The following is a 23,263-nucleotide window of genomic DNA, read 5'->3' as shown; positions in this document are numbered from 1 at the left end:
AGCCCCCGATCTTTCATTTAGACACATTGAGCCCTTGATCTTTCATATATGGGTGTATTAGGTCCTTCCATAAATCAATTAATATATAGGTTTATTAAGGGCATGTTTGGTGTGAATAAAAGGGTAAATAATTTATTAGTCCCCTGGTTTTTACCTAACACACTGTTTAGTCCTCCTATTTTGAAAAACACATTTTAAGGTCTCTATCTTTTACCAATATTAACCTTTTGGTCCTTTTGTCTAATTTTTTTAGACTCATAACCGTTATATTTTAGCATAAATAGACATATATAAAATAAAAGAGTAACATGGTCAACTTGTATTGTACTATGGTTGTCCTAAAAGCTAAGATGTGTTAGGTTAAAAATAAAAAAAATAGATAAAAGGGCCACAGGGTTAATATTGGTAAAAGATAGGGATCTTAAAATGTGTTTTTCAAAATAAGGGGACTAAACAGTGCGTTAGATAAAAACTAGGGGACTAATAAATTATTTACCCTTGATAAAATTACCCTTCTTATTTCCACAAAATGTGCTTCAATTTTAACATTATTTTTATTTTTAGAACATAATTATCGAAAAAGAAGGTTTTATTGTGTTCAATAAATTTTTTATTTTTTATTTAAATTATTTTTATTAATTTGTATAATATATTTTTTATTTTAGAATTTGTTATTTTTAGAACATCATTTGTTGTCACACCAAACATGCCCTTAATAAACCTATATATTAATTGATTTATGGAAGGACCTAATACACCCATATATGAAAGATCAAGGGCTCAATGTGTCTAAATGAAAGATCGAGGGCTTAATGCACCAAATGGTGAAAGATCAGGGGCTCAATGTGTCCAAATAAAAGATCGAGGGCTTAATGCACCAAACAATGAAAGATCAGGGGCCTCAGGATGCTTTTTGCCATGTTAAAAGTGCATTTCTTAATGGTTTTATAAATGAAGAGGTATATGTTAATCAACCTCCCGGTTTTGAAGACCCAAAATTTCCAAACCACGTTTATAAACTCAAGAAGGCCTTATATGGCCTGAAGCAAGCTCCAAGAGCTTGGTATGAAAGGTTGACCAACTTCCTGCTAACCAGGAATTATGTCAGAGGAAAAGCTGACACAACCTTGTTCATTAAGAAAAAGGGTAAACATACCCTACTTGCACAAATCTATGTAGATGACATAATATTTGGTGCTACTGACGAATCCTTGTGTCAAGAGTTTAGCAAACAGATGCAGACTAAGTTCGAAATGTCTATGATGGGAGAACTCAGCTTCTTCCTTGGACTTCAGATCAAGCAAGGTAAGAACGGCATCTTCATTAGTCAGTCCAAGTACACCAAGGAGATGTTAAAGAATTTTGATATGGAAGATTGTAAACCCATATCAACCCCTATGGGTACTGATACTGTCCTATGCAAAGATGAGAAAAGTAAGTCAATAGATAGTAAACTTTATCGAGGTATGATAGGTTCCTTACTTTATCTCACTGCTAGTAGACCTGATATATAGTACTCAGTATGTTATTGTGCAAGATATCAAGCTGACCCAAGGGAATCTCACTTAATTGCTGTGAAAAGAATTTTTAGATATTTGCAGAGCTCAGTTGATGCAGGTTTGTGGTATCCAGCCTTAAATGACTTCACACTCATAGGATACACTGATGCTGACTATGGACGGGATAAGCTAGAATGTAAGAGTACTTCAGGAGGATGCCATTTCCTTGGAAACTGTCTAGTATCTTGGTTCAGCAAGAAGCAGTCATCAGTTGCTCTGTCTACAACTGAAGCTGAGTACGTTGCTGCTGGAAGCTGTGTAGCTCAAGTCCTATGGATAAAGCAACAGCTTGAGGATTATGGAGTAAGAACTGAGACAATAGAGATCAAATGTGACAACAAAAGTGCCATTGATCTATCCAAGAATCCTATTCAACACAGCAGGATGAAGCATGTCAGCATAAGGCATCACTTCATCAGAGATCACGTACTAAAGGGTGAGATCAAGTTGACCTATGTGCCAATAAATGAACAGCTTGCATATATCTTCACCAAGCCATTGGCTCGTGAACAATTTAACATGCTAAGGGAAGCTATCGGTATGTCTAATCCTCTTCAATAATTCTAAGTATTTGAATAAATGTTGAGTGATTGTCATGCTGACTGATATCAATCTAGTAACTACTGCACATTGAGCTTAATAGTCTATGCTGAGTAGATACAAATGCTGAGTAAACATTTCGTGATGAGTAGAAAGACATATTGAGTAATCACCCTATGCTGAGTGAATGTACATGTTGTGTGATGAACGTATGTTGAGTTACTAAGAGATAGGAAATCCATCTACGTAGAATTAAATACTCAGTGTAAAAAACGACTCATATTCTGGCAAACTGAGTAAATGCCCACTTGCACCGATTAACAATGACACGTGTAACAAATCATACCTAGGAAAACGCAAGTAATAATGAATACCCATGCACCGAACCTGTCATAAATTGCAGAATCTTTGTCGATTAAAGTCCCAAGATGAAAACGGCTAGTTCATTAATGACTCAGAACTCTATAAGTAGTGGAAGGATCCCCACTCATTACTCTTTACGCTTACGATCTTCTGAAATCGAATTCTCCTTTCTCCCTAAACCTTAAAAACCTTCCTCGGTAACAATGGCTTCCGGCAAGAACGAAATCCCTAACCTCACCACTCAGCCTGGCCAAACCTCTGGCAAACCTACTCAAGCTGACCCCACTGGTTCTTCGAGGCAAATCGAAAGAAATATGATCAAGGTCCATAAAAAGGTCAACAACTTGGAAGTATTGAAATGTAGATGGTTCTCTCCAGGTTTCGTCACTTTAGAGAAACCGTTCTGCGACTGGATCGAGAAGAACAAATGGACCGGTCTCTTCTCACTCGCCGGAAAAACATACCCTAGACTGGTAAGAGAATTCTATTCCAACATGTTTGTTGATGAAGAAGATGCTGACTATTTGGAGACTACAGTCAAGGGTCAGAAAATCACCATAACCCCTGCCTATCTAGCTACTTTGCTAGATTTACCAGACGAAGGAATGGAATTTAGGACAACAAAAGAGAAGATACCAAAGGAGAAGCTTGACAAGATCAAGGGGTTCTGCAAACCCAAAGATCATAAAGGTGAAATATCCAGCACCTGTATGGGGCAAGAACAGAAGATGGCTCACTACATGCTGACCAACTTCATCTTTCCCAAACTCAACTCATCCTCATCCGCCTCCAATTTTGAACAGTGCTTCATATGGCACATGTTGACCTACACTCCACTTAACATGCCCGTCTTTCTGGTTGGGGCTCTTCAACGCAGTGGAAAGAAGCTCAGGCTGGGTTCTCTGATCACTAAGATCATTGAAGACAAACAGATTGAGACCATAAATGAAACTGACACTTTGGGAAGTGAGATCACAACAGCTCTGCTGGTTGGACTGTTGTATAATCAACCGTTGAAAGGATATGAAGGAGTTGTAGATGCTGAGGAAAATGATGAAGCTGAGCTAGAAATTGAGCCTGAAAATGAGCCTGAGAAAGAAGTGGAGGCTCCTGCTGAGTCACCTAAGGAAAAGAAGAGGAAGAAGAGAAAGGCCATTGCCACATGCTCCAAAGACATCCATGCTGTCCCAAAGAAAGTGAGACTAGTGTCTCAAGAAAAAGTTAAAGCTGACAAGGCTAAGGAAAAAGCTGAGTTGGCAGAGAAGAGAAAGAGGCCAGAAGAGCCTGAAGATGAAGAAGAGGGAACTCCAGAATCCCCCCTGATGAAAAGGAAGAAGGTTAATTCCTTAAAGACAGTTGAAGTTGATCCTCTAGATTGGGTTGTATCTTCCAAAGGTCAAGGAACTGACTTAGAGAAGGAAGCTGAGAAAGAAACTGAGCAACAAGCTGAGAAAACAAATGTTGAAGTAGAAAGGGAAGCTGACAAAGAAACTCATGTTGTGGAAGACGTCCATACTGAGCAAGAAGAACCTGCTGATGTTGAGCAACCTCAGGGTGATGCTAAGCAAAGAGCTGAGGAAGAAGAAATTGTTGCTGTTGAGGCTCATATTGAGCAGCATCCAACAGTAGTAGAAGAGACAGTTGATACTGATGAGGAGAACATTGATGCTGACCCTTCTCCTCCCAAGGAACAAAGGTTCAAGCGGCTTAAGAAGAAAGCCCATAAAACTCAAGTTATTGATCTCCTTGCAGATTTTCCTCTTCAAGAACAATTTACTGGCATGTCTGAGCTACATTTCGCATACTTTGCAAACGACCCTGAGTCTCCTTCAAAGGAAAAACAAGCCTCTGTTACTCAGGATGAGGAACAAGCTAAAACCCTTGAAGATCCAAATTCAATTGCTCAAGATGGAACAAATCCTGCTTCAACTTCACCCACTCAGGATGAGCAGGTCAACATGACTAACCAAACTCCACCTCCAACTCAGTATGTTGACAACTCAGCTCCTGAAGATCATCTGCATCAAAGTCCAGTCACCAATCAAGGTGATCAATCTGGCAAAGAGCCAACTCCTCCACCATCAAGCTCAATTCCAGCCTCTGAGACAAATGCGGCTTAATTCACCTACTTGGATGCCACTGAGTCAGGCCGTCGCATCATTGCCTCTGCTCAGTCCTTGCTTCAAGATTTGAACCCTCCTCAAGCTGATGCTGCTAGATCTTCTGATACTGAGTCCTCTCAACTGCCTGGAATCACTCAGCTTCTCAATGAACTAAGAGGACTCAAGGATCTAGTAAGTGTTATGACCACCATTCAAACTCAGCAACCCAGGCAAGACCAAATCACAAAGTTGACTGAATTGGTTCTCACAATGGTGAACCATCTGAACTCGCTTAAAGGCAAAATCCAACAACCATCAGAAGTTAATCCAGGGTATGCCACTTCCGCTGAACTTCAAGGATGTTTTGATAAGTTAACTGCAGAACTGACCAAATCAAGTGCACCTGCCAATGCTGAGTTTGCCACCTTTGCTGAACTTCAAGAATGCTTTACCAAGCTTAATGCTGAGCTGACCAGTACGCGTGACTTAGTATCTTCCTCCTCTCAGTGTACAATTGACCAACTGAGTGAAGCAGTCAGCCTACTCAACATCAACAAAGCCCAGATGGATGTTGATCCAGTCTCCAACAGTGAACTCTTGAGCTTTTCCAAGGCGATTATGAAGGCAATGCGCATCAACAATGCCCAGCGCATATTTTATGACTCTGCCTTGCTCAAGATGTACCACCAATCATTTGGTCAGCTCACCAGCTCGCTCACCTGGCTTAGCAAATCTCATGAATGTCTGCTCAGCATGATTAGCAGTTCTCTTCGGGTTCCTCGCCATGTCCAAGATGACAGTGTTCCTATAATTGATGGCTTGCGAGAAAGTACTAAGAGGCTCCAGCGTTACTCAACTCACCTCTCCTCTCATGCTCGCACTGACACATTCATTTATAAACCCGATGATGGCAAAATGGGGGAGACAAGTCAAGGAGGAACTCAGCTTGTAAGTAATGCCTCAGGAAGTAAAGACAAAGGCAAAGGAATAGCTCAAGCTGACCACCAAGCTCAGAAGAAGAAGAACTAGATACAGTCTAGTAAATGTTTAGAACTTGCATAGAAACTTTCATATATGTTTTTTTTTTGCTTTATCTTTTTGTTTAATCTATGTCAAGTACTATTTCCTCAATCTGGTCGATAATATTGAACAAACAAATTAAGAAGTAAAACATACTCAGTATACATTAACACTAAAAAACTTATGCAATAAACTGAGTAGCAACATACTTCTAATATTTTTGAAAACTGACTTAAATCAAATTAGCTCAGATCCTAAAAAAAATCTAACATTAAATTAAGTCAGTATACACAAATGTCTTAAGGATAATTCAATTAAATCTTGGAAGGTTTAGAATTAATTTAAGACAATATGTGCAACCCTTACGGGGGAGTCATTTCAAAAATATATCAATCATGGGGTAACTTATAACTGAGTTCCATAATTATGTATTTTGCCAACATCAAAATGGGGGAGTTTGTTGAAACACCTTTCCACAAGATTTTGATTTGACAAAATCATCCATGATTAAGAGGCAATTAAATTTAAGTGCTTTGATTTAATTGTACTAATGTGTTTGTTCAATATTGAGTGCAAAAATATATATAAAGTTAGACAGGACAAAAGTCAGCATAAGCCAAGCTGAGTTGAATGAAACTCAGCATGAAAGAATAGAAGCTGAGTGGAGTAGAACTTAGCGTCAGAAGCTTCCTTCAAAGTTGCCAGAACGAAGCTGACTAAATTAGAAGACTCTTTCAGAATTATACAAACAGAATGGAGCTGACTAAGAAGGAACTCAGCATGAAAGTAGAACATTCGAAGAGAACGAATGAAGCTGAGTGACAGTCAGGACAACATGGAGGATCCGTTCACTAAAGGACAAAGTCTGCCAATCTTCTGCACCAATAATTGAAGTCTCGAAAATACAAAGAAGACTAATTCTAAGAAACATGGGTCAATGGATTATTGGTAAAAGACAACTGGCACAAAAAGACAAGTCTGATGCAAGAAGACAAAACCTGACGCCTGAAGAAAACAGAGGAAGGGAATGACGGAACAGTCTGAAGCTGACCAGAAGATGTTCCCCAAAAGAGCCGTTTTAGTGTTAACGGCTAAAACAAATTCAAATGATCCATCTGTAGATTTCCATCTATAAAAGGACAATCAAGAAGCCTTGGATCATTGCCGAAGTATCAAAAGAAAAATACAAGAGAGAAAATCTTCAAAGCACTCAAATACAAAAAGATCTTACACCAACTTTTCTATTCTCTGTGTAAATGCTAGATTGATTGTTTTGTAATCATCTAAGGTGTTCTTTAGTTGAAAAAGAACAAATGTGTGATCAATAGGAATATTGAGAGTGTTGAGCTGAGTACTTGGTTGTAAGTATTCAGTGGTAGAAAAATCTAAGTGCTGGATTGTAGTACTTAGTAGGAGCTGAGTAGACGAATAGAGGACGCACTCTTGCATAATCATTGCCTTGTAAAGGGTTTGTGCTCTACCTTGAAAGAGCTCAGTATTGGATTGAAAATCCCAGGAGGAACTGGGGACTGGACGTAGGCAGAGAGGCCGAACCAGGATAAGTCGCGCTGAGTAACTTCTAAACTCTTTCTCTCAATATATATATATATATATATGTGCATGTGTTGCTTGTTATATTTACTCAGCTTATAAATTGTTAAAACTGAAACTGAGTAAATCTGAGTGCTAAGTTGGAAGCTGACCTCTCAAGTGTCAATTCCCAACTCTCAAGTCAAGCAGTCTTAGTCAGCATAGAACTAAAACTGTCTGACTAATCAATCACCCGTGCTGACCAACACGCAGAGTTAATAAACTCTTAAAATAACATTAAGTCAGCACAAATTAAAAGCGAAAAAGTTACATTAGTTCCTATCCCCCCTTGGAACTAATTACTAGGGACCAACATAAATGTGGCATGTTGAGCCTTGTGCACATTTTTGAACTAGATAATGTTTGGATAAGAAATGAATATGATCTTGCTTAGATGGATATGTGAAATGGTCCTAGTTGAGAGTGCTATCCGAATATTATGAGCCGAAAGCACATGTGTTGAGATATATGAGTACGTGAGTTGAGTTTAACTTCTCCGTAGCACAGATGATTGTATTCCGAATTTAGTGAGTCGAGATACAGATTGGGCCCAAAGACCATTATATATATATATATATATATATATATATATATATATATATATATATATATATATATTATCTTAGTATAGTAGGGCCCATACTTACTGGAATAATCATTACTGTAATAAGTGAAGCAAGTGATTATCTTTCTACTGAAAATTCTAACTTGGTAATGATGATATATTTTGATCTATGTTCTTTATATTACTTTTGTATACATATATCCGTAATATGTTTATTGAGTAGGCAGATATCCCTTGCCAACAGATTTTTACAGGTTAAGTGGAGTTCTTCTTATTCAAGGTTGCACCGGCAGTGTCAGTCCATTCTCGCCTAGACATTTTGGAGTATTTTGATGTATTTTTGTTTTGTAAATCCTCTATGTAGGATAATGATTTAAACATGTATTGTAAATTATAAACGCTTTCTCCTATGTATAATATGTAAAGTTTATATGATTGAGACTTGAAAGCATGTCTGTAACTGATGTTGTGTGAGATATCATGTGATCCCAGTGAGGGGGTTACAAATCAAATGGTAGCACATCAAATGTACATAGCGTCCTTTGGCATGAAACCAAAGATAGAAGATGAAAAAAAGAAGGACCGGGAAAGAGCCGAACATGTGGGTTCCTTGGAAACCGTGTGGCTAGCAGAAGGCAAACCCATACAAATAGCAGCGAGCTAGCAGAGCCAACCAAAGCATACATCGCCCAATGCTTAAGGGAAAACATCGATGCCTTCGCCTGGTGCCCTATAGACGTCACATGTATATCACCATATGTCATGATGCATTCACTAAACATCGATGAATCCATGATAAAATTATGCTAGAAGAAGAGAAATCACGGTCTAGAAAGACAAAAAATAATCAGTGCCGAAGTTAAGAAGTTGATAGACTGAGGAGACATTAAGCCAATCCAATATCCTAAATGGAAAGCTAATGTCGTGCTAGTGAAAAAGGCAAACGAGAAGTGGAGACTTTGCGTAGACTTCACCCATCCAAACAAGGCATGTCCAAAGGACTCCCAACTTTTACCTTGCTTTGACATGCTAATTGACTCTACAACAGGATATGCAATCTACTCAATGTGCGATGCGGCTCAAAGGTATCGCCAAATACCCATGGATCTAAAAGATAAAGAGAAAACCAACTTCATCACTCATGTAGGCACATATTGCTACAACATGATGCCCTTCGGCTTCAAGAATGCATGAGCAACATATCAATAACTGGTGAATGAAATTTTGAAAGACTTCATTTAGGACAAGGTGGAGGTATATATGGATGATTTGATCATCAAAAGCCGCACGAAGGAAGAGCACTCCAATGACCTTTAGATGGTCCTCACCACTCTCAAATCATACAACTTAAAGCTCCACCTAGAGAAGTGTACCTTCGGGGTAGACTCTGAGAAATTTTTAGGGTTCATGATTTCCTAGAGAAGAATTGAAGCTAATCCCGACAAAATGCAAGCAACAATTAGCAGAAAATATGAAGTAAAAGAGATAAAGAGAAACAAGATAGATGAGATGAACGTTTTATAGAACCAAAGAGGAAGACGAAAGGTGAAACAACAGAAATTATGAACAATAAATTCATACAGTCGAATAGACTAGCCACTGTTTCAGGAACCTTGGCAGGCACAAGAAACAAAGCCAATAAAAAATGCCATATGGACAACGCGTGCCACACGGTTAACAATTTTCGAGAAAACTCAAATAACACGTGTTGAAGCAATTGAAGGCAAAGACATATAATTCACTTTTCCCACCTAAACCAAACCCTGCAGGTGTTCAGAAATAAGGGCAGTGGGACATATAATATCGTATACAACGAATCAGACACTTGACATCTCAGGAGCCTTCGGATTAACCACCACATGTCCCAATTTGGGCCTTTACATCTATCAAGAGGCTTTTATGGAACGTTTTCCATCTAAAGGAAACCCCATGCAGCTAGGTCGAACATTCCACATCATGGAGAAATTCTCCTAAAACCAGAGTCTTAATAGAAGAAGGACTCCTAGTACTAAAAGGATTCCTAGAAGAAGAAGAGTTCGGCCCAGCCTTATAAATAGACATGTATAACCACATCCTAGGGTACGTTAACTCTACAACTTATGACTAGTCCTTATTCTTCAACCCTTCTAAACCATTTATTGACTTAGACATCAGAGCGGATTCGTTGGACTCCAGCCCTCTCTAATCATTGGCTCTGTTTTACAGGTTGAATTTGGAGGACTCAACGAGACATTCAGACTCTCTATTACAAGTTCACATACACAGATATCAAGTGGTTAAGAACATTAAATCGCTTAAATGATAAATTTTGAATTCGAGTTCTAATATGTATAGCAAATTTTAATCGGAAAAAATCTACCTAGTGCCGGCCGGTTTAATTCACATGGCAAAAATAATTAATGTTTTACGATCTTAAAATAAAAAAATATAATCTCATTTGTTTAATAATATTTACTAGGGTTCACAAATATCTTTGACATGATAAGTAATCTTAGTCTGAATTAATGCATGTTGTCTAATGAGTCTTTGGTTCCTTTGTTAATAAGTAAATATTAGTATGTATAATTTACACAACATGAGTCCAAGTTGAAGTCATTATGGATACAACTCATAACAATCTTCTTAAAATAAGAGTTGCTTATGGACCTCACATATCTTAAGAATTACATTTTCTTCATTGAAAACCCTGGATGCATAATTATAATTTAATAAATAGTTACTCTTTTTTTTATAATTATATAATTTTTTTTTTTTTTATAATTATTACTCTTCAAATGTACTAAATCATAACAAAAAAAAAAGACATATTTTTGCAAGAATGCGCAGGGAGAAAATGCAATTTCCAAGGACGAAACAATCATTTAGAGGGATTTTATGGCGAATTTACACAACCAAACTAGATAACTTCAACCCGCGTATACTTAAATGTATCTTTAGGGGGTGTTTGGTATTTGATTGTGATAAGAATAAAAATAAATATTGAGATAATGATAAGGACAATGATAAAGATAAAAGACGAAAATAAGATAAAAAATAAGATAGTTGAGATTTATTATTCCATGTTTGTTTTGTGTGATAGTGATAACGATAAAATAATATATTTTACTATATTTTTTTTGATAGTAATATATTTTACTATATTACTCCTACTTAAACTACATAACATTGATTTGAGGGATAAGATGAATTTTTCCATTTCATTAAAATTGTAGGAGCTTATCGCATCTCCTTATACCACCCCCTCTTAGGTATAAGATTAAGACTCTTATCCCTAGAGAGGACAACTGGTAAGGTACCCGCATGTAGTGCCAATTCCAATCCCAAACTCTTACCCGTTTAATTTTAATTATTTGTACCTGTCTCATTATCCTAACGGGTATATTTTTGCATCACATAGCCGACCTATCTAATTTTCGGGTACCTGCGTGTATGCTTACCCATTAAAAATCATTACATAAAACAAAAAATCTCAAATTCAAGAATTCTAAATCACTCCAATTATTAAGAAATAATTAAAATACACTAAAAATAAATAGTTCATTTTGATAATCTTCACTTAGTGGTATCATTTAATGGTTAAAGAATAAAAGTTGTGGGTTCGAACCCACATCTTTCATCTAAAAAACAATAATATTTTTTAATATATAAAGGAGTTACGACGGGTAACGGGTAACGAGGGTATCCATTACCTGTTACCCGTCAAATATATACCGAGTACCTTGGGGGTATTTGTTGAAACACAATTTCCACTAAGTTTTTAATTATGACAAAAATCACATTTAAGGATTCAAATTCCCATAAGTATTTAATTGAGAAATTAAATTAAGATTTATTTTATACTAATGGATCTATTAAATGATGAAATATAAATCAAAGTGTAAATATCAAAAGTTCAATAGGCTTAGAAGGCCCTAAAAATAGGGGAGATAATGATTTTCCCATTGCTCTCTGAAGATAATAAGTCTTTATGTTCAATGGTGGCATGTTCACCTTTTTCTATTTTCGGGTTCCCTCGTTTTTTGAGTCGACCGCTTGAGTTTGGTTCGCGACTTCCATCATTCCTATAAATTGGGGATATGATAGGGAAGTGAACTGAAAATTACTTTGTCGTTTGTGGTAGTGAGTCTCCGATGACAAACAACTATATTGAGGGCTAACATTCGCTTCGAGCTTGCTAGGGAGCTTTGTTCCAACGACTATGGCCGGAACATATGTGGCTTTCGCTTCGCCCCTATTTACCAAGCAGTTAAGGGTTGTCAAGGAGTATTCTTTTGTCAAACCGAACAGAACCGAATACCGAAATGCGTCAAAAAATAAAACCGACACTGAATCGAAGTGTCAAAAAAACCAAACCAAAAAACCGAATTCAATCGATTCGGTTCGGTATACAATTTAAACTGCATTGATGCACACCCTTAAGAGCAACTCTAATGTGCAATACAAGGACCAATTTACAATTAAAATAAGTTGTTTGACAACCTCTATCCATTAGAGAAACAAATTTTGAAACCCTCCATCTCTAGCAACTCGCTAGGATTGGCGACTCGCTGGGCTTGAAAAATCCTGAATAACTATTCACGCGTGTCACAAGGATTTCTTTTCACGCAGAGCAGCTGGCAAGAGGTGAGAGGAGCTGATGACGCGTGATTTTCAGAAGCAATCCACTAACCTTTTTTTGACAACTTTTTTGACTAAATACGTGGGGCACCATAAGAATTTGATAAAATAATTTTTTTTTTTTTGCAAAATGATATTTTAATTTAATAAAATCTAATCACTTGTACACTTTTTTTTAATACCTGTATTGTTTCTTACCATATAAATATAAATATTAAATATTATTATAAATTTATAAAATAAATTATAAGAAAACATATATTTTTTTTTTAAAAAACACATCAAATAAGTAAAATAAAATCATCAAAATAAATATAAAATAAAAATAAAATATTAAATGGCGTGTGGGATCCATTAAATAGTGGTGATAGTGACTAATCACTAGAGATGATTTTTAGAAGAAGGTGTTTTGATGAGGGAGTTGTTAGAAATGGGTGATGTGGAATGGTTGAAGGGTGTGCAACCCTCAAACCATTAGAGTTGCTCTAACAAACAAAGCACTGCAGTGCCGCGTGTTTCTACAGTAAGAAATTTTAGATTGATGTTACATAAAGCAAGAAAAAACAAAATTAGACCACATAGTGATTCTACTTCGTCCATATTTAAAAAATCTTGTGAAATTGACCTTTTTCTTACAAGTTCTAAATCACCCTATTATTGTTAGGGAATTGCATACTTCTGCCTAATAAAATTGTGTAATTTTATAATTTTACCTTTATATTTCCAAACACGTTAATTTTACTTTTATCTAACAGAATGAACGAAATGATTTGACAGTTATGTAATTGCCACATCAGTTTTTTTAAATAAATTTATCAATAAACTAAAATAATTTTATGTATTTTACTAAATTGTTTACAACTATTTTAATAGCATACAAAATATATTAAACAGTTTTTTTTGTGTGTGATCAATTTATATATCTAGTAGACTTAAATATTGATATAATCAATGTTTGAAAATCTTTTGCCTAAGATTTGTGGGTGCATATTCTATTAGTGTTTGACAGACTAAAAATTTAAGAGGGATGCTAGATAGCAATGGAATTAATTTTTTAATTGGATGTGTCATTTTTTTTAATGAGAATGTGTCATGTTTTTCTTCCTTAAGTTTTAATCAATATTATGTCTGGATCATAGTTGTGTGGGACTTCTGATCGGAAATAAATAGTTTTGTTTGGAAAGGATTTAGGAATTCACCTCTTCTATTTTGTTGGTTTGGATATCAAGGAGTAACAAAATGTTAAGCTCAAATCTCACAATTTATATCAGTAAGAGGCTGATTGCATATCTAAATTTGTTTTGTGTTGGGCTAAATCTTATGCGATACTCGTAAAGCTTAACATTGACACTTCAATTAGTAAGGATTAGATTTACTTGATTTTGGCATATGTCATGTGATAATAACACTGCTTTGTACGTATTATTTTCAAAATTATTGTTGGATAATTATTTTATTAGAGATGTAAATGCTCTACGAATTAAAAGAGACTATTAGTTGATTCAAAAATTGGACTTAAAACAATTATTTATGTTTTTTTTAAAGAAGAATTATTTATGTTAGGACTTATAAAGTGTTCACATAGAACACCCAATTTTATTTCTCAAACTTTATATTTGATTTGCATTAGTATATCATTTTTCTTAATTTTTTTAAACATGAATCTAGGTGTCTTCTATACTTACTTTGTTTTCTGATAAAGTAAGATTTACTTTGTTTTTTCTACCATTAGATGAACTTACTTTGTCAAAGTTCATCACCATCCAATAGTGGAAAAAACAAAGTAAAACTTACTTTGTCAAAAACAAAGTAAGCATAGCCTAACCCGATGAATCTAAACTAAACTTATCGAAATACGAGTGCAAATAAATAGGGTAAATTACATACATGGCCACTAGAATTTACCTATTTTAATAGGAAAAATTATAAAACTGGTCAAACGGGAGGTCCATTTACATATTTAGATCAATTACCCAACTCATCACCTATCTAGACTATTTTTTATGACTTTCCCAAAATGCCATTCATATATATATAATACTTAGGAATTTCTTACTCTTTCTTCTTTCTCTCTTCCGTCTAATTTCGCATATTTCGCAATTTGCGAAATCTGTGAAGATAATATTGTTTAAGAACATGAAATTTACTTCGCATATTTTGCAATTTGTGAAGTCTGCGAAGATAATATGCTTAAGAACGTGAAATTTATTTTGCATATTTCGCAATATGCGAAGCCTGCGAAGACAATACTAATTCGCAGAATGACTTTTACTTCGCAGATTTCGCACTATGCGAAGTAAAAGTCATGTTCTTAAGCGGTATTATCTTTGCAGCCTTCACAAATTGCAAAAATGCGAAGTGGTATATAACATTCAAATCATAACAACAAGATTGCAATAATAATTTTAACACTAAGCTCATAACATTATCAAAATTTACAACAAGATTGCAATGGTAACTCTAACACTAAAATCACAACATTATCAAAATCTACAACAAGATTGCAACAATAATTCAAACCCTAAACCTTAAAGCGTAGAAGCAGAAGGAACTAGAAGCAAGAAAAATCGGGGTGCTTCCAGGCTTTACAGAAGCAAGAAAAATCGGCGGAATAGATGACCTTATAGGATGATAATAGTGATTTTTCTTTTCTTTCCCTGCATCCCAGAACACCATCTCCCCTGCATCCTAGAACACCGCCTACTGTGATTGATGCTTTTGTATTCAAGGTGAAGAGATACTTGAATTTGATGTTTTGTATTCAACCACCTTCATAAAAATTAAGCCGTGTTAGCAAGCTTGCGAAGAGAAATTTAACAAAAAAAAGAACGATTTTAATTCGCAGAAAACGATTATGCGAAGTCTGCGAATAGAAAATTAACCCAAAAGGATGATTTTTCTTTACAGAAAGCGATTATGCGAAGTGAAAAAATCATGCTAAAAATGATGATTTTCTCTTCGCAGTCTTCGCATAATCGTCATTTTTAACCTATTTTTTCTTCCCAGACTTCACAAAACTCATTTCGCGAAGCCATTTTTTTTGGAAAAAGATGAAGATGAAACAGTAGATACTTACATTATTTTCGCCTTTTACCATTAAAATCGACAATAACCATATGATAAACGCAGAAAAACACGCAGAATAACGTCGAATAACGATGCATTCAATCGCACAAGAAGAAAGAAACCAAGAGACAAAAAGAAACAAGAAGATGAAGAACCATGACTTAATTTTTTAGAAACAGGAAGATGAATAATCAAGAGATAAAGAGAGGAAGAAAAGACAAACATAATAATGAAGAAATGTTTGGTGATGAGTTCAATATAAAAGAATGGGGGAAGATGAAATGATAGATAGGAAGGGGAAACCGTAGATAGGAAGGGGAAGATGAAAGGTCTGGGGTATTTTGGAAAAGTCACAATAATATAATCTAGATATGTAGTATGTTGGGTAATTCGTCTAAATATGTAAATGAGTCTTCCATTTGACCCAATTTTATAATTTTTCCATTTTAATTAAGGCTGTAATCGAGCCGAGCCGAGCTTTGACCTGCTCAAGCTGGACTTGATATAAAATTAACGAGCTCGAGCTCGATCCGAGCTTGCTATAAAATAAACGAGCTCGAGCCCGAGCCGAGCTTTGGCTTGCTCAACGAGCTCGAGCTGAGCTTCGAGCTTGTTTCGAGACCAAAATCTTCTTTGGACTTGGTTCATTAAGAAAATTATCTAACCATGAATTGTTTGTGAGTAAATTGTTAATTATATTTGTGAAGTTTGCTCGCAAATAACTCTTTAATTGTATACATAAACAAGCTCACAAGCAAAGTTCGTGAATAAATAAACAAGATGCTTATAAATAGTTTGTCTATTTTTCATTTATTATGTTTGTGAAGAACTCATCTAATAGCAAATGAAATAATATTAAGTTTAGATATCTCTGAACTAACACAAAACTATATAGTTTTCTACAAAACTAAAATTTGTTCATAAATGTTCTAATCGAGCATGCTTGCGAGCTTTTGAACCGAGCTCTGCTCAAGCTCGACTCATTTATGAACCGAGCCAGTAAATCGTGCTCACGAGCAGCTCGTTTACAAATCGAGCCGAGCTTTTATCGAGCCGACCACCGAGCCGCTCATGAGCGGCTCGGCTCATTTGCAACCCTAATTTTAATATTATAGCCACTGAACTCCAATTCTTAGTGGTAAGACCATTGAACTTTACACTTTTTAACACCGATGACCACTCAATGTTAACTAACTCCTCAAAATGAAAATATTCAAGCATTAAAGTTGTCCATAATGATATTTACTATGAAACCACATTTTTTATTTTCCAAAATCACATTTTTGGAGCTTTCCCTCTCTAAAAATTCACTATCTCCTAACCAAACAGTACATAACTGACCTCAAAATGAAAATTTGCAAGAAATAAAGTTGCTTAGAATATTATTAACTCTTCGAATTCTTTTATTTTGAGGCAGTCAATGGTCGTTTTGAGGCGTTAGGTGACCATCAGAATTAAAAAGTATAAAATCCAGTGACTATACCATAAAGAATTGAGGTTTAGTGATTATAATGTTGAAATGGGTAAAGTTCAGTGGTAACGAGTGCAATTTACCCCAAATAAATATATAAAAGTAAAAAAAGAATAATTAAGAGCACAATGAGAATAGTGGATGGAAGGAAGGGAAGAATCATTGAATAAGCAGAAGCTGCAATCACTTCACTTGCAATTTCACCAACCCCTCATTATTTTCCTTTCCGCTCCCATTTATTATTAACCCCAACATCACCTCTGCTTTCTCTTCTTCTTATCTATGCCTTTTCATTTTCTTTTTCAAAAAGAAGCACAGGAATTGCAGCACAAAAGTCTTCACCTTTTCTTCTTCATTACAAAGACAAAACTATTTCTTCCCTCACCACAAGGTATGCTCGCATTCTCTCTTCAAACTTCAATTCCTCACTCACTCCTTCTTTCTCATTTCATTATTACTTTATCTTCTTTGCAGGTTTTAAGTTTGAATTGCTCAAATCACTCTGCACACTGGATTTAATGGAGTTGCAGAGCCTGGCATTATTGCTTAAGATGGACCAGAAAGCATTTCAGGCATGTAGGTAGCTGTGCTTTTCAACATTTAAAGCATTAGGAAGGAGAGGGTTTTGAGCTTGTGTTCTGGGTTTTAATTTCTAGGGTTTAGTTCCAAATGGGATTTTTTTTCTTATCTTCAATCACGGTTCTTTTAATGTTTTTCAAGCCTTTACCTTGTCAACAACCCAATACAGATGCTTTCTTTGTGTCTGAATTTTTGAAGAAGATGAGTTTTTCCTCCTCTTCACTTTACAACTTCTCTGCTCCTGTTTGTTCATGGAGAGGTGTTTTCTGTAACGACAAAGGAAGTGTTTCTGCATTAGTGGCTTCTGGTTTTGGCCTTTCTGCTTCTATTCCTGATTCCACCATTGGCAAGCTAAATGACCTTAAAGTCTTGGACCTTAGCAACAATAAAATCACAGCTTTGCCTTCAGATTTCTGGAGCTTGGGCTCTCTTATCACTCTCAATCTTTCCTTCAACCAAATTTCAGGGTCTCTCACTAACAATGTTGGCAATTTTGGCCGCCTTGAAATATTTGATCTATCAAATAACAATTTCACTGCTGAAATTCCTGCAGCTATAAGCTCCCTTTCCAGCTTGAGAGTTCTAAAGCTGGATGGAAACGGGTTTCAAGGAACCATTCCATTGGGTATTCTGCAATGCACTTCATTAACTCTTATTGATCTTTCTTTGAATAAGCTGAGTGGCCCGTTGCCTGACGGTTTTGGTGCTGCATTTCCCAAGCTTGAAACCTTGAACCTTGCAGGGAACAGTATAAAAGGGCGAGACTCAGATCTATTTGAATTGAAATCCATTACTAGTCTCAATATCTCTGGGAATTTGTTTCATGGTTCAGCTATGGGTCTGTTTCTGGAAATGTTGGAGGTGCTAGACTTAAGCAGGAACCAGTTTGAAGGTCACATTTCTCAGGTACAATTGAATTCAAGCTACAATTTGTCTCATTTGATTCATTTAGACTTATCAGAGAATCAACTTAGTGGTGATATTTTGCCCAATCTGAGTCAAGCCCATAACCTCAAATATCTTAATCTTGCATTCAACAGATTTCCTAGGCAAAAATTCCCACCAATTGATACGATTTGGCAGTTAGAATATCTGAATCTGTCAAAAACTAGTCTCATTGGTGATGTTCCTAGTGATGTTGTTCAATTGGTTAATCTGCATACACTTGATCTGTCTGAAAATCATCTCAGTGGCCAAATTCCTTTGTTACCAGTCAAAAAGCTTCAAGTTGTTGATGTTTCACATAATAATTTGAGTGGAGAAATCCCAATATCCCTTTTGCAAAAACTTTCTTGGATGGAGAAGTTTAATTTCTCTTATAACAACTTAACATTTTGTGCTTCCGAGTTTTCCCCTGAAACCCTTCAAAAACAGTTCTATGGATCAGAGAATAGCTGCCCTATTGCTGCAAACCTGGGACTATTCAAAAGAAAGTCCTCCAAACACAAGGGAATGAAACTTGCTCTAGCCTTAACTTTCTCTATGGTCTGCTTGATCTGCGGGTTGCTATTTCTAGCTATTGGTTGCAGAAAGAAATCCAGTATGTGGACTGTAAAACAACCATTATACAAAGAGGAACAAAACATTTCTGGTCCATTTGCATTCCAAACTGATTCAACTACATGGGTGGCTGATGTTAAGCAGGCAACATCAGTGGAAGTAGTGATTTTTGAGAAGCCATTGTTGAATATCACTTTTGCAGACCTCTTGTCTGCTACTTCTGGTTTTGACCGAGGCACCCTTTTAGCTGAGGGAAAATTCGGGCCTGTATATAGAGGGTTTTTACCTGGCGGAATTCATGTAGCTGTAAAAGTTTTGGTTCGTGGATCTACATTATCAGACCAAGAAGCTGCGAGAGAGCTTGAGTACCTTGGCCGGGTTAAGCATCCAAATCTTGTTCCGCTGACTGGATATTGCATAGCAGGAGATCAAAGAATCGCTATCTATGATTACATGGAGAATGGGAACTTGCAGAATTTACTCCATGATTTGCCACTTGGTATCCAAACAACCGAAGATTGGAGCATGGACACATGGGAAGAAGATGATAACAATGGCATTCAAAATGTCGGCTCGGAAGGATTGCTGACAACGTGGAGATTCCGGCATAAAATTGCGCTTGGAACTGCTCGTGCATTGGCATTTCTTCATCACGGGTGCTCACCCCCACTTATTCATAGAGATGTGAAAGCTAGTAGTGTTTACCTGGACTATAACCTGGAACCGAGATTGTCTGATTTTGGATTAGCCAAGATCTTTGGCAATGGTTTGGATGAGGAGATTGCTCGTGGTTCCCCAGGTTATGTTCCGCCTGAGTTTTGTGATCCAAGTAGCAACTGCCCAACGCCAAAATCCGATGTGTACTGCTATGGAATAGTTTTGTTTGAGCTGATCACAGGGAAAAAGGCAGCTGAAGATGATTATCCTGAAGAGAAAGATGCAACTTTGGTAAGTTGGGTGAGAGGATTGGTAAGGAAGAGCCAAGGATTGAGAGCTATCGATCCGAAAATCAGGGATACCGTATCAGAACACGAAATGGAGGAGGCACTCAAGATAGGATATCTGTGCACAGCAGATATACCCTGTAAGAGACCAACTATGCAGCAGATAGTTGGACTTCTTAAAGATATTGAACCAACAGCTCAAGGCATCAATGATTAATGAACACTAAATCATGTAATAGAAGCTGCTTCTTTCTGTGTTGTTTTTGTTTTTTTGTTCTTTTATTTGATCTATTTTTGATCCATCTGTTTCTCTATTAACTTGTTTCTGTGATGCCACCGGAAGGAATTGTACAGTAGTTCTTGAAAATCTGTTTTTGGTATTTTCCTTTCCTTCAATGGTGGCACACAACTCAAGTCTAATTTATATACGCCAACACTTTAGTTTTCAATCCTTCACTGCTCATGTTTGCATTTTTGTTTGCTGTCTTCATACTTGAAATAACCATCTCACTATGGTAAAACGGATAAGAGTGAAAACGTTCGAATTTACCTGTCCACATCTAAGAAAGTTACAATGCTCCATGGACCTTACTAATAACAAGTGTATATGCAAAATTCATATGGACCCGAATTTCACCTTTAACAAGTGTTTATGTGATGATCTGATACCAAGGATGTTGACGGGGTGAAGGTCTCCCTTCGTGAATTGTTCACAAATGGCAGGGGTCAATAACAGCCTGGGCAAATAGAGTTGCTGATCGGTTGGAAAAAGGCAAACTTTTTGTGGATCAAGCTGAATACAACGGTTCGTGTTGCACGATCAACAATGCAATAGAGGAGGAGGCAATATGAGAGATTCAAATAGCGAGTGACTTGCTAGTATTCTAGGGCAGAAGGGGAGAGTAGTTGTCAAGTTTACCCATATCTTCAAAGAAGCAAATATGTGCACGGAGTGGTTAGAAAAACAGGTTGTTACTTCAGTTTGGGCTTTACACATGTTGCGAGAATCCTTGGTGGGTCTAAATGAATTAGTTCATGATGACTATTTAACGGCATTAAAAAACAAAGCTATGCTCTTAAAATTGAGAATCTGTTTCGATTTTTTCTGCTTAGTCCCTCTAGCTGTGTTTGCCCCTCCATTTTTTGCTACTTAAGGGGGCCATTTGGACAACAATCATAACAAAAAATGTTTTTTTCATTATTATTTTGATTATAATTTATTTTTGAATATTATCGTATGCTTTTTGGTAAATTGTGTTTCTTATTTTCAAATATTTTTATTTAATTACGTTCTCTACTTATTTCCATGATATGGTTGAAGAATTTAAGAATGTTGTATCATAGTTTTCGGTTAATTATATTATTTATGGACATTATTTTATCTTGTCTCGGTTGTTTGAATTATATTATTGTTGAAATGTTTTTCTACAATCTTACTATTTAGATGTTTGCAAGCGTAGATTAATTCCAAATAGACCTGTTTATATGTAGACGAGAACCCATTAATTGAGACTTGGATTAAATGGAAGGAAGTATATAGAGCCGACCATAAATAGGAAAACCAAACTGGTTGGAAGGTAGTTGGGTGTGCGGGTAATAGTCAAATTGGGTGGGTGGTAGTGCATGCCATGCAATGCATGAATAGGTGGTCCTTTCCTTTGGTTGCGTATGAATAAATAAATGCATATATATATCAATTCTTATTTCCGGCTGGACCACTATAGTTGTGAGTTACACTCTTTTATCAAATTTTAAATACAATAAAGTTTACCATCTATCTATTTATTCAGGTAAAATATATTTTTTTTTTGAAGAAATTCAGGTAAAATATTTAATTTTAAGAACTACAAGTTATGTGGAAGTTTATTATTATTTTTTATTTATTTTCCCAAACAAATGCACGATAGTAAAAATATTTTGGTAAAATATTAGGATGGTTCTAAATTTTTAATTTACACCTATTAAAAGCATATGTAATTTACTATATGGTTTTATTTACAAAATAACAATAAAATTGAAATATAAAAGAAAAACAAACAAGGAATACAGAAAAATAGAGTTACAAAGTTTAGGGGGTGTTTGGTAGCTGTTTTTCGACCTCCTGCTTGCCTTTTCACTTTGAAAATGAGAGTTTAAGGTGTTTGGTTAGACACCTCCTGTTTGCCTTTTGTATTCGAAAAGTAGCTTTTTATAAAAGCAGGAAATCCCTGCTTTTGGAACAACATCATTTTCAAACAGCAAACCGTAACAGCAAACAGCAAACAGCAACAACAAACAGCAGATAAAACAAACAGATCCTTAGTTAGTTTTTAATTTGAGCTAAGTGCATGTCATCATGGAGCGATCAGTGGTAAAGAAGATATGACTTTTCGAAGTTGACATAGAAAACACACAAGGTATTATGAGATCATCTATTTCTAAAGCATTTTTGCAGCCTCTTCATATTTTTTTTGCCACATTTTTCTCTTGTAAACAACACATAATGTCGGTTAAGTTAGTGGAGAGTGAACTTAATTAATTATTTGGGAGATTTTGAATTAGCGGAGGTTGATTTTCTTGTTCACCAAACTCATTTCTCCTATAAATAGAATGCATCGTCTTCCTTCTACAGCCCCAATCAACCAACCAACCAACAACATAAAACACAACTCAATGCCCTTTTAAGTTTCTTTTGTTAGCAAATTTCGTGCTTCCTTCATTTCCATTCAATTTAGCATCAAATCATCATTTAACTGAAGTTTTTGTTTCTTACCATATTGTTCTGATCAGCCTACTTTGCCTAATTTTTTTTACCTGCCTTACACTACTCTAATTTCAGTGTTCTTTAGCTCCAAAATTCAACCACATAGTCATATTCAATTCTCACCTTTTACTTTTCTAATATCGGTCTAGAATCTCATAGTTTTTAGCATTAAAAATTTGTCAAAAATTTAGTTCTCTGATGAAAAACATAGTGTTTTTAAGATGTCATTTTCCAAAAATATTTTCATTTCCTTTCAGCCCTGTTTTGAGTCTGATTTTTATATCATGAAGTATGTATCGACTCATGTCATGATTGCTGATCCTTTCACGAAGCCTGTCACTAGAGATATAAGAGCCCAAGTTTTGTCATATAATTTGAGAACATGAGTATTCAATATAATCTTTTATATTTTATCAATATACATCTGTAAATATTTATTCGTTGAAATAGTTACTATTATATAGTGATGCATGTGGGACAAATAAGTAACTCACTTATAGGAGTGTTTGCTCTTATTTTGTCTTGCGATGATAAAGATAAGAATGAGCCTGTTTTTATCATCAAACGATAACTTGCTTAATAACTGAAGCCGTCTTGTAAAAAC

The 23,263-nt window shown here is 35.8% G+C and overlaps 1 protein-coding gene across 1 annotated transcript; it reads left to right on the top strand.

Moving 5' to 3' along the window:
• Positions 1-17,067: 17,067 nt before the first annotated feature.
• Positions 17,068-20,372, top strand: LOC136203087 (probable LRR receptor-like serine/threonine-protein kinase At2g24230). The gene is made up of 2 exons (XM_065994140.1): positions 17,068-17,284; positions 17,368-20,372. Exon 2 carries the CDS (start codon positions 17,563-17,565, stop codon positions 20,131-20,133), a length of 2,571 nt encoding a protein of 856 aa, XP_065850212.1. The 5' UTR covers positions 17,068-17,284; positions 17,368-17,562; the 3' UTR covers positions 20,134-20,372.
• Positions 20,373-23,263: the final 2,891 nt, after the last annotated feature.

This window comes from Euphorbia lathyris, chromosome 8 (genome assembly GCF_963576675.1).
Source record: "Euphorbia lathyris chromosome 8, ddEupLath1.1, whole genome shotgun sequence".
NCBI classification, from domain to species: Eukaryota; Viridiplantae; Streptophyta; class Magnoliopsida; order Malpighiales; family Euphorbiaceae; genus Euphorbia; species Euphorbia lathyris.
Note: the sequence above shows the minus strand (reverse complement) of the source record. Positions and strands in the feature narration are given on the sequence as shown.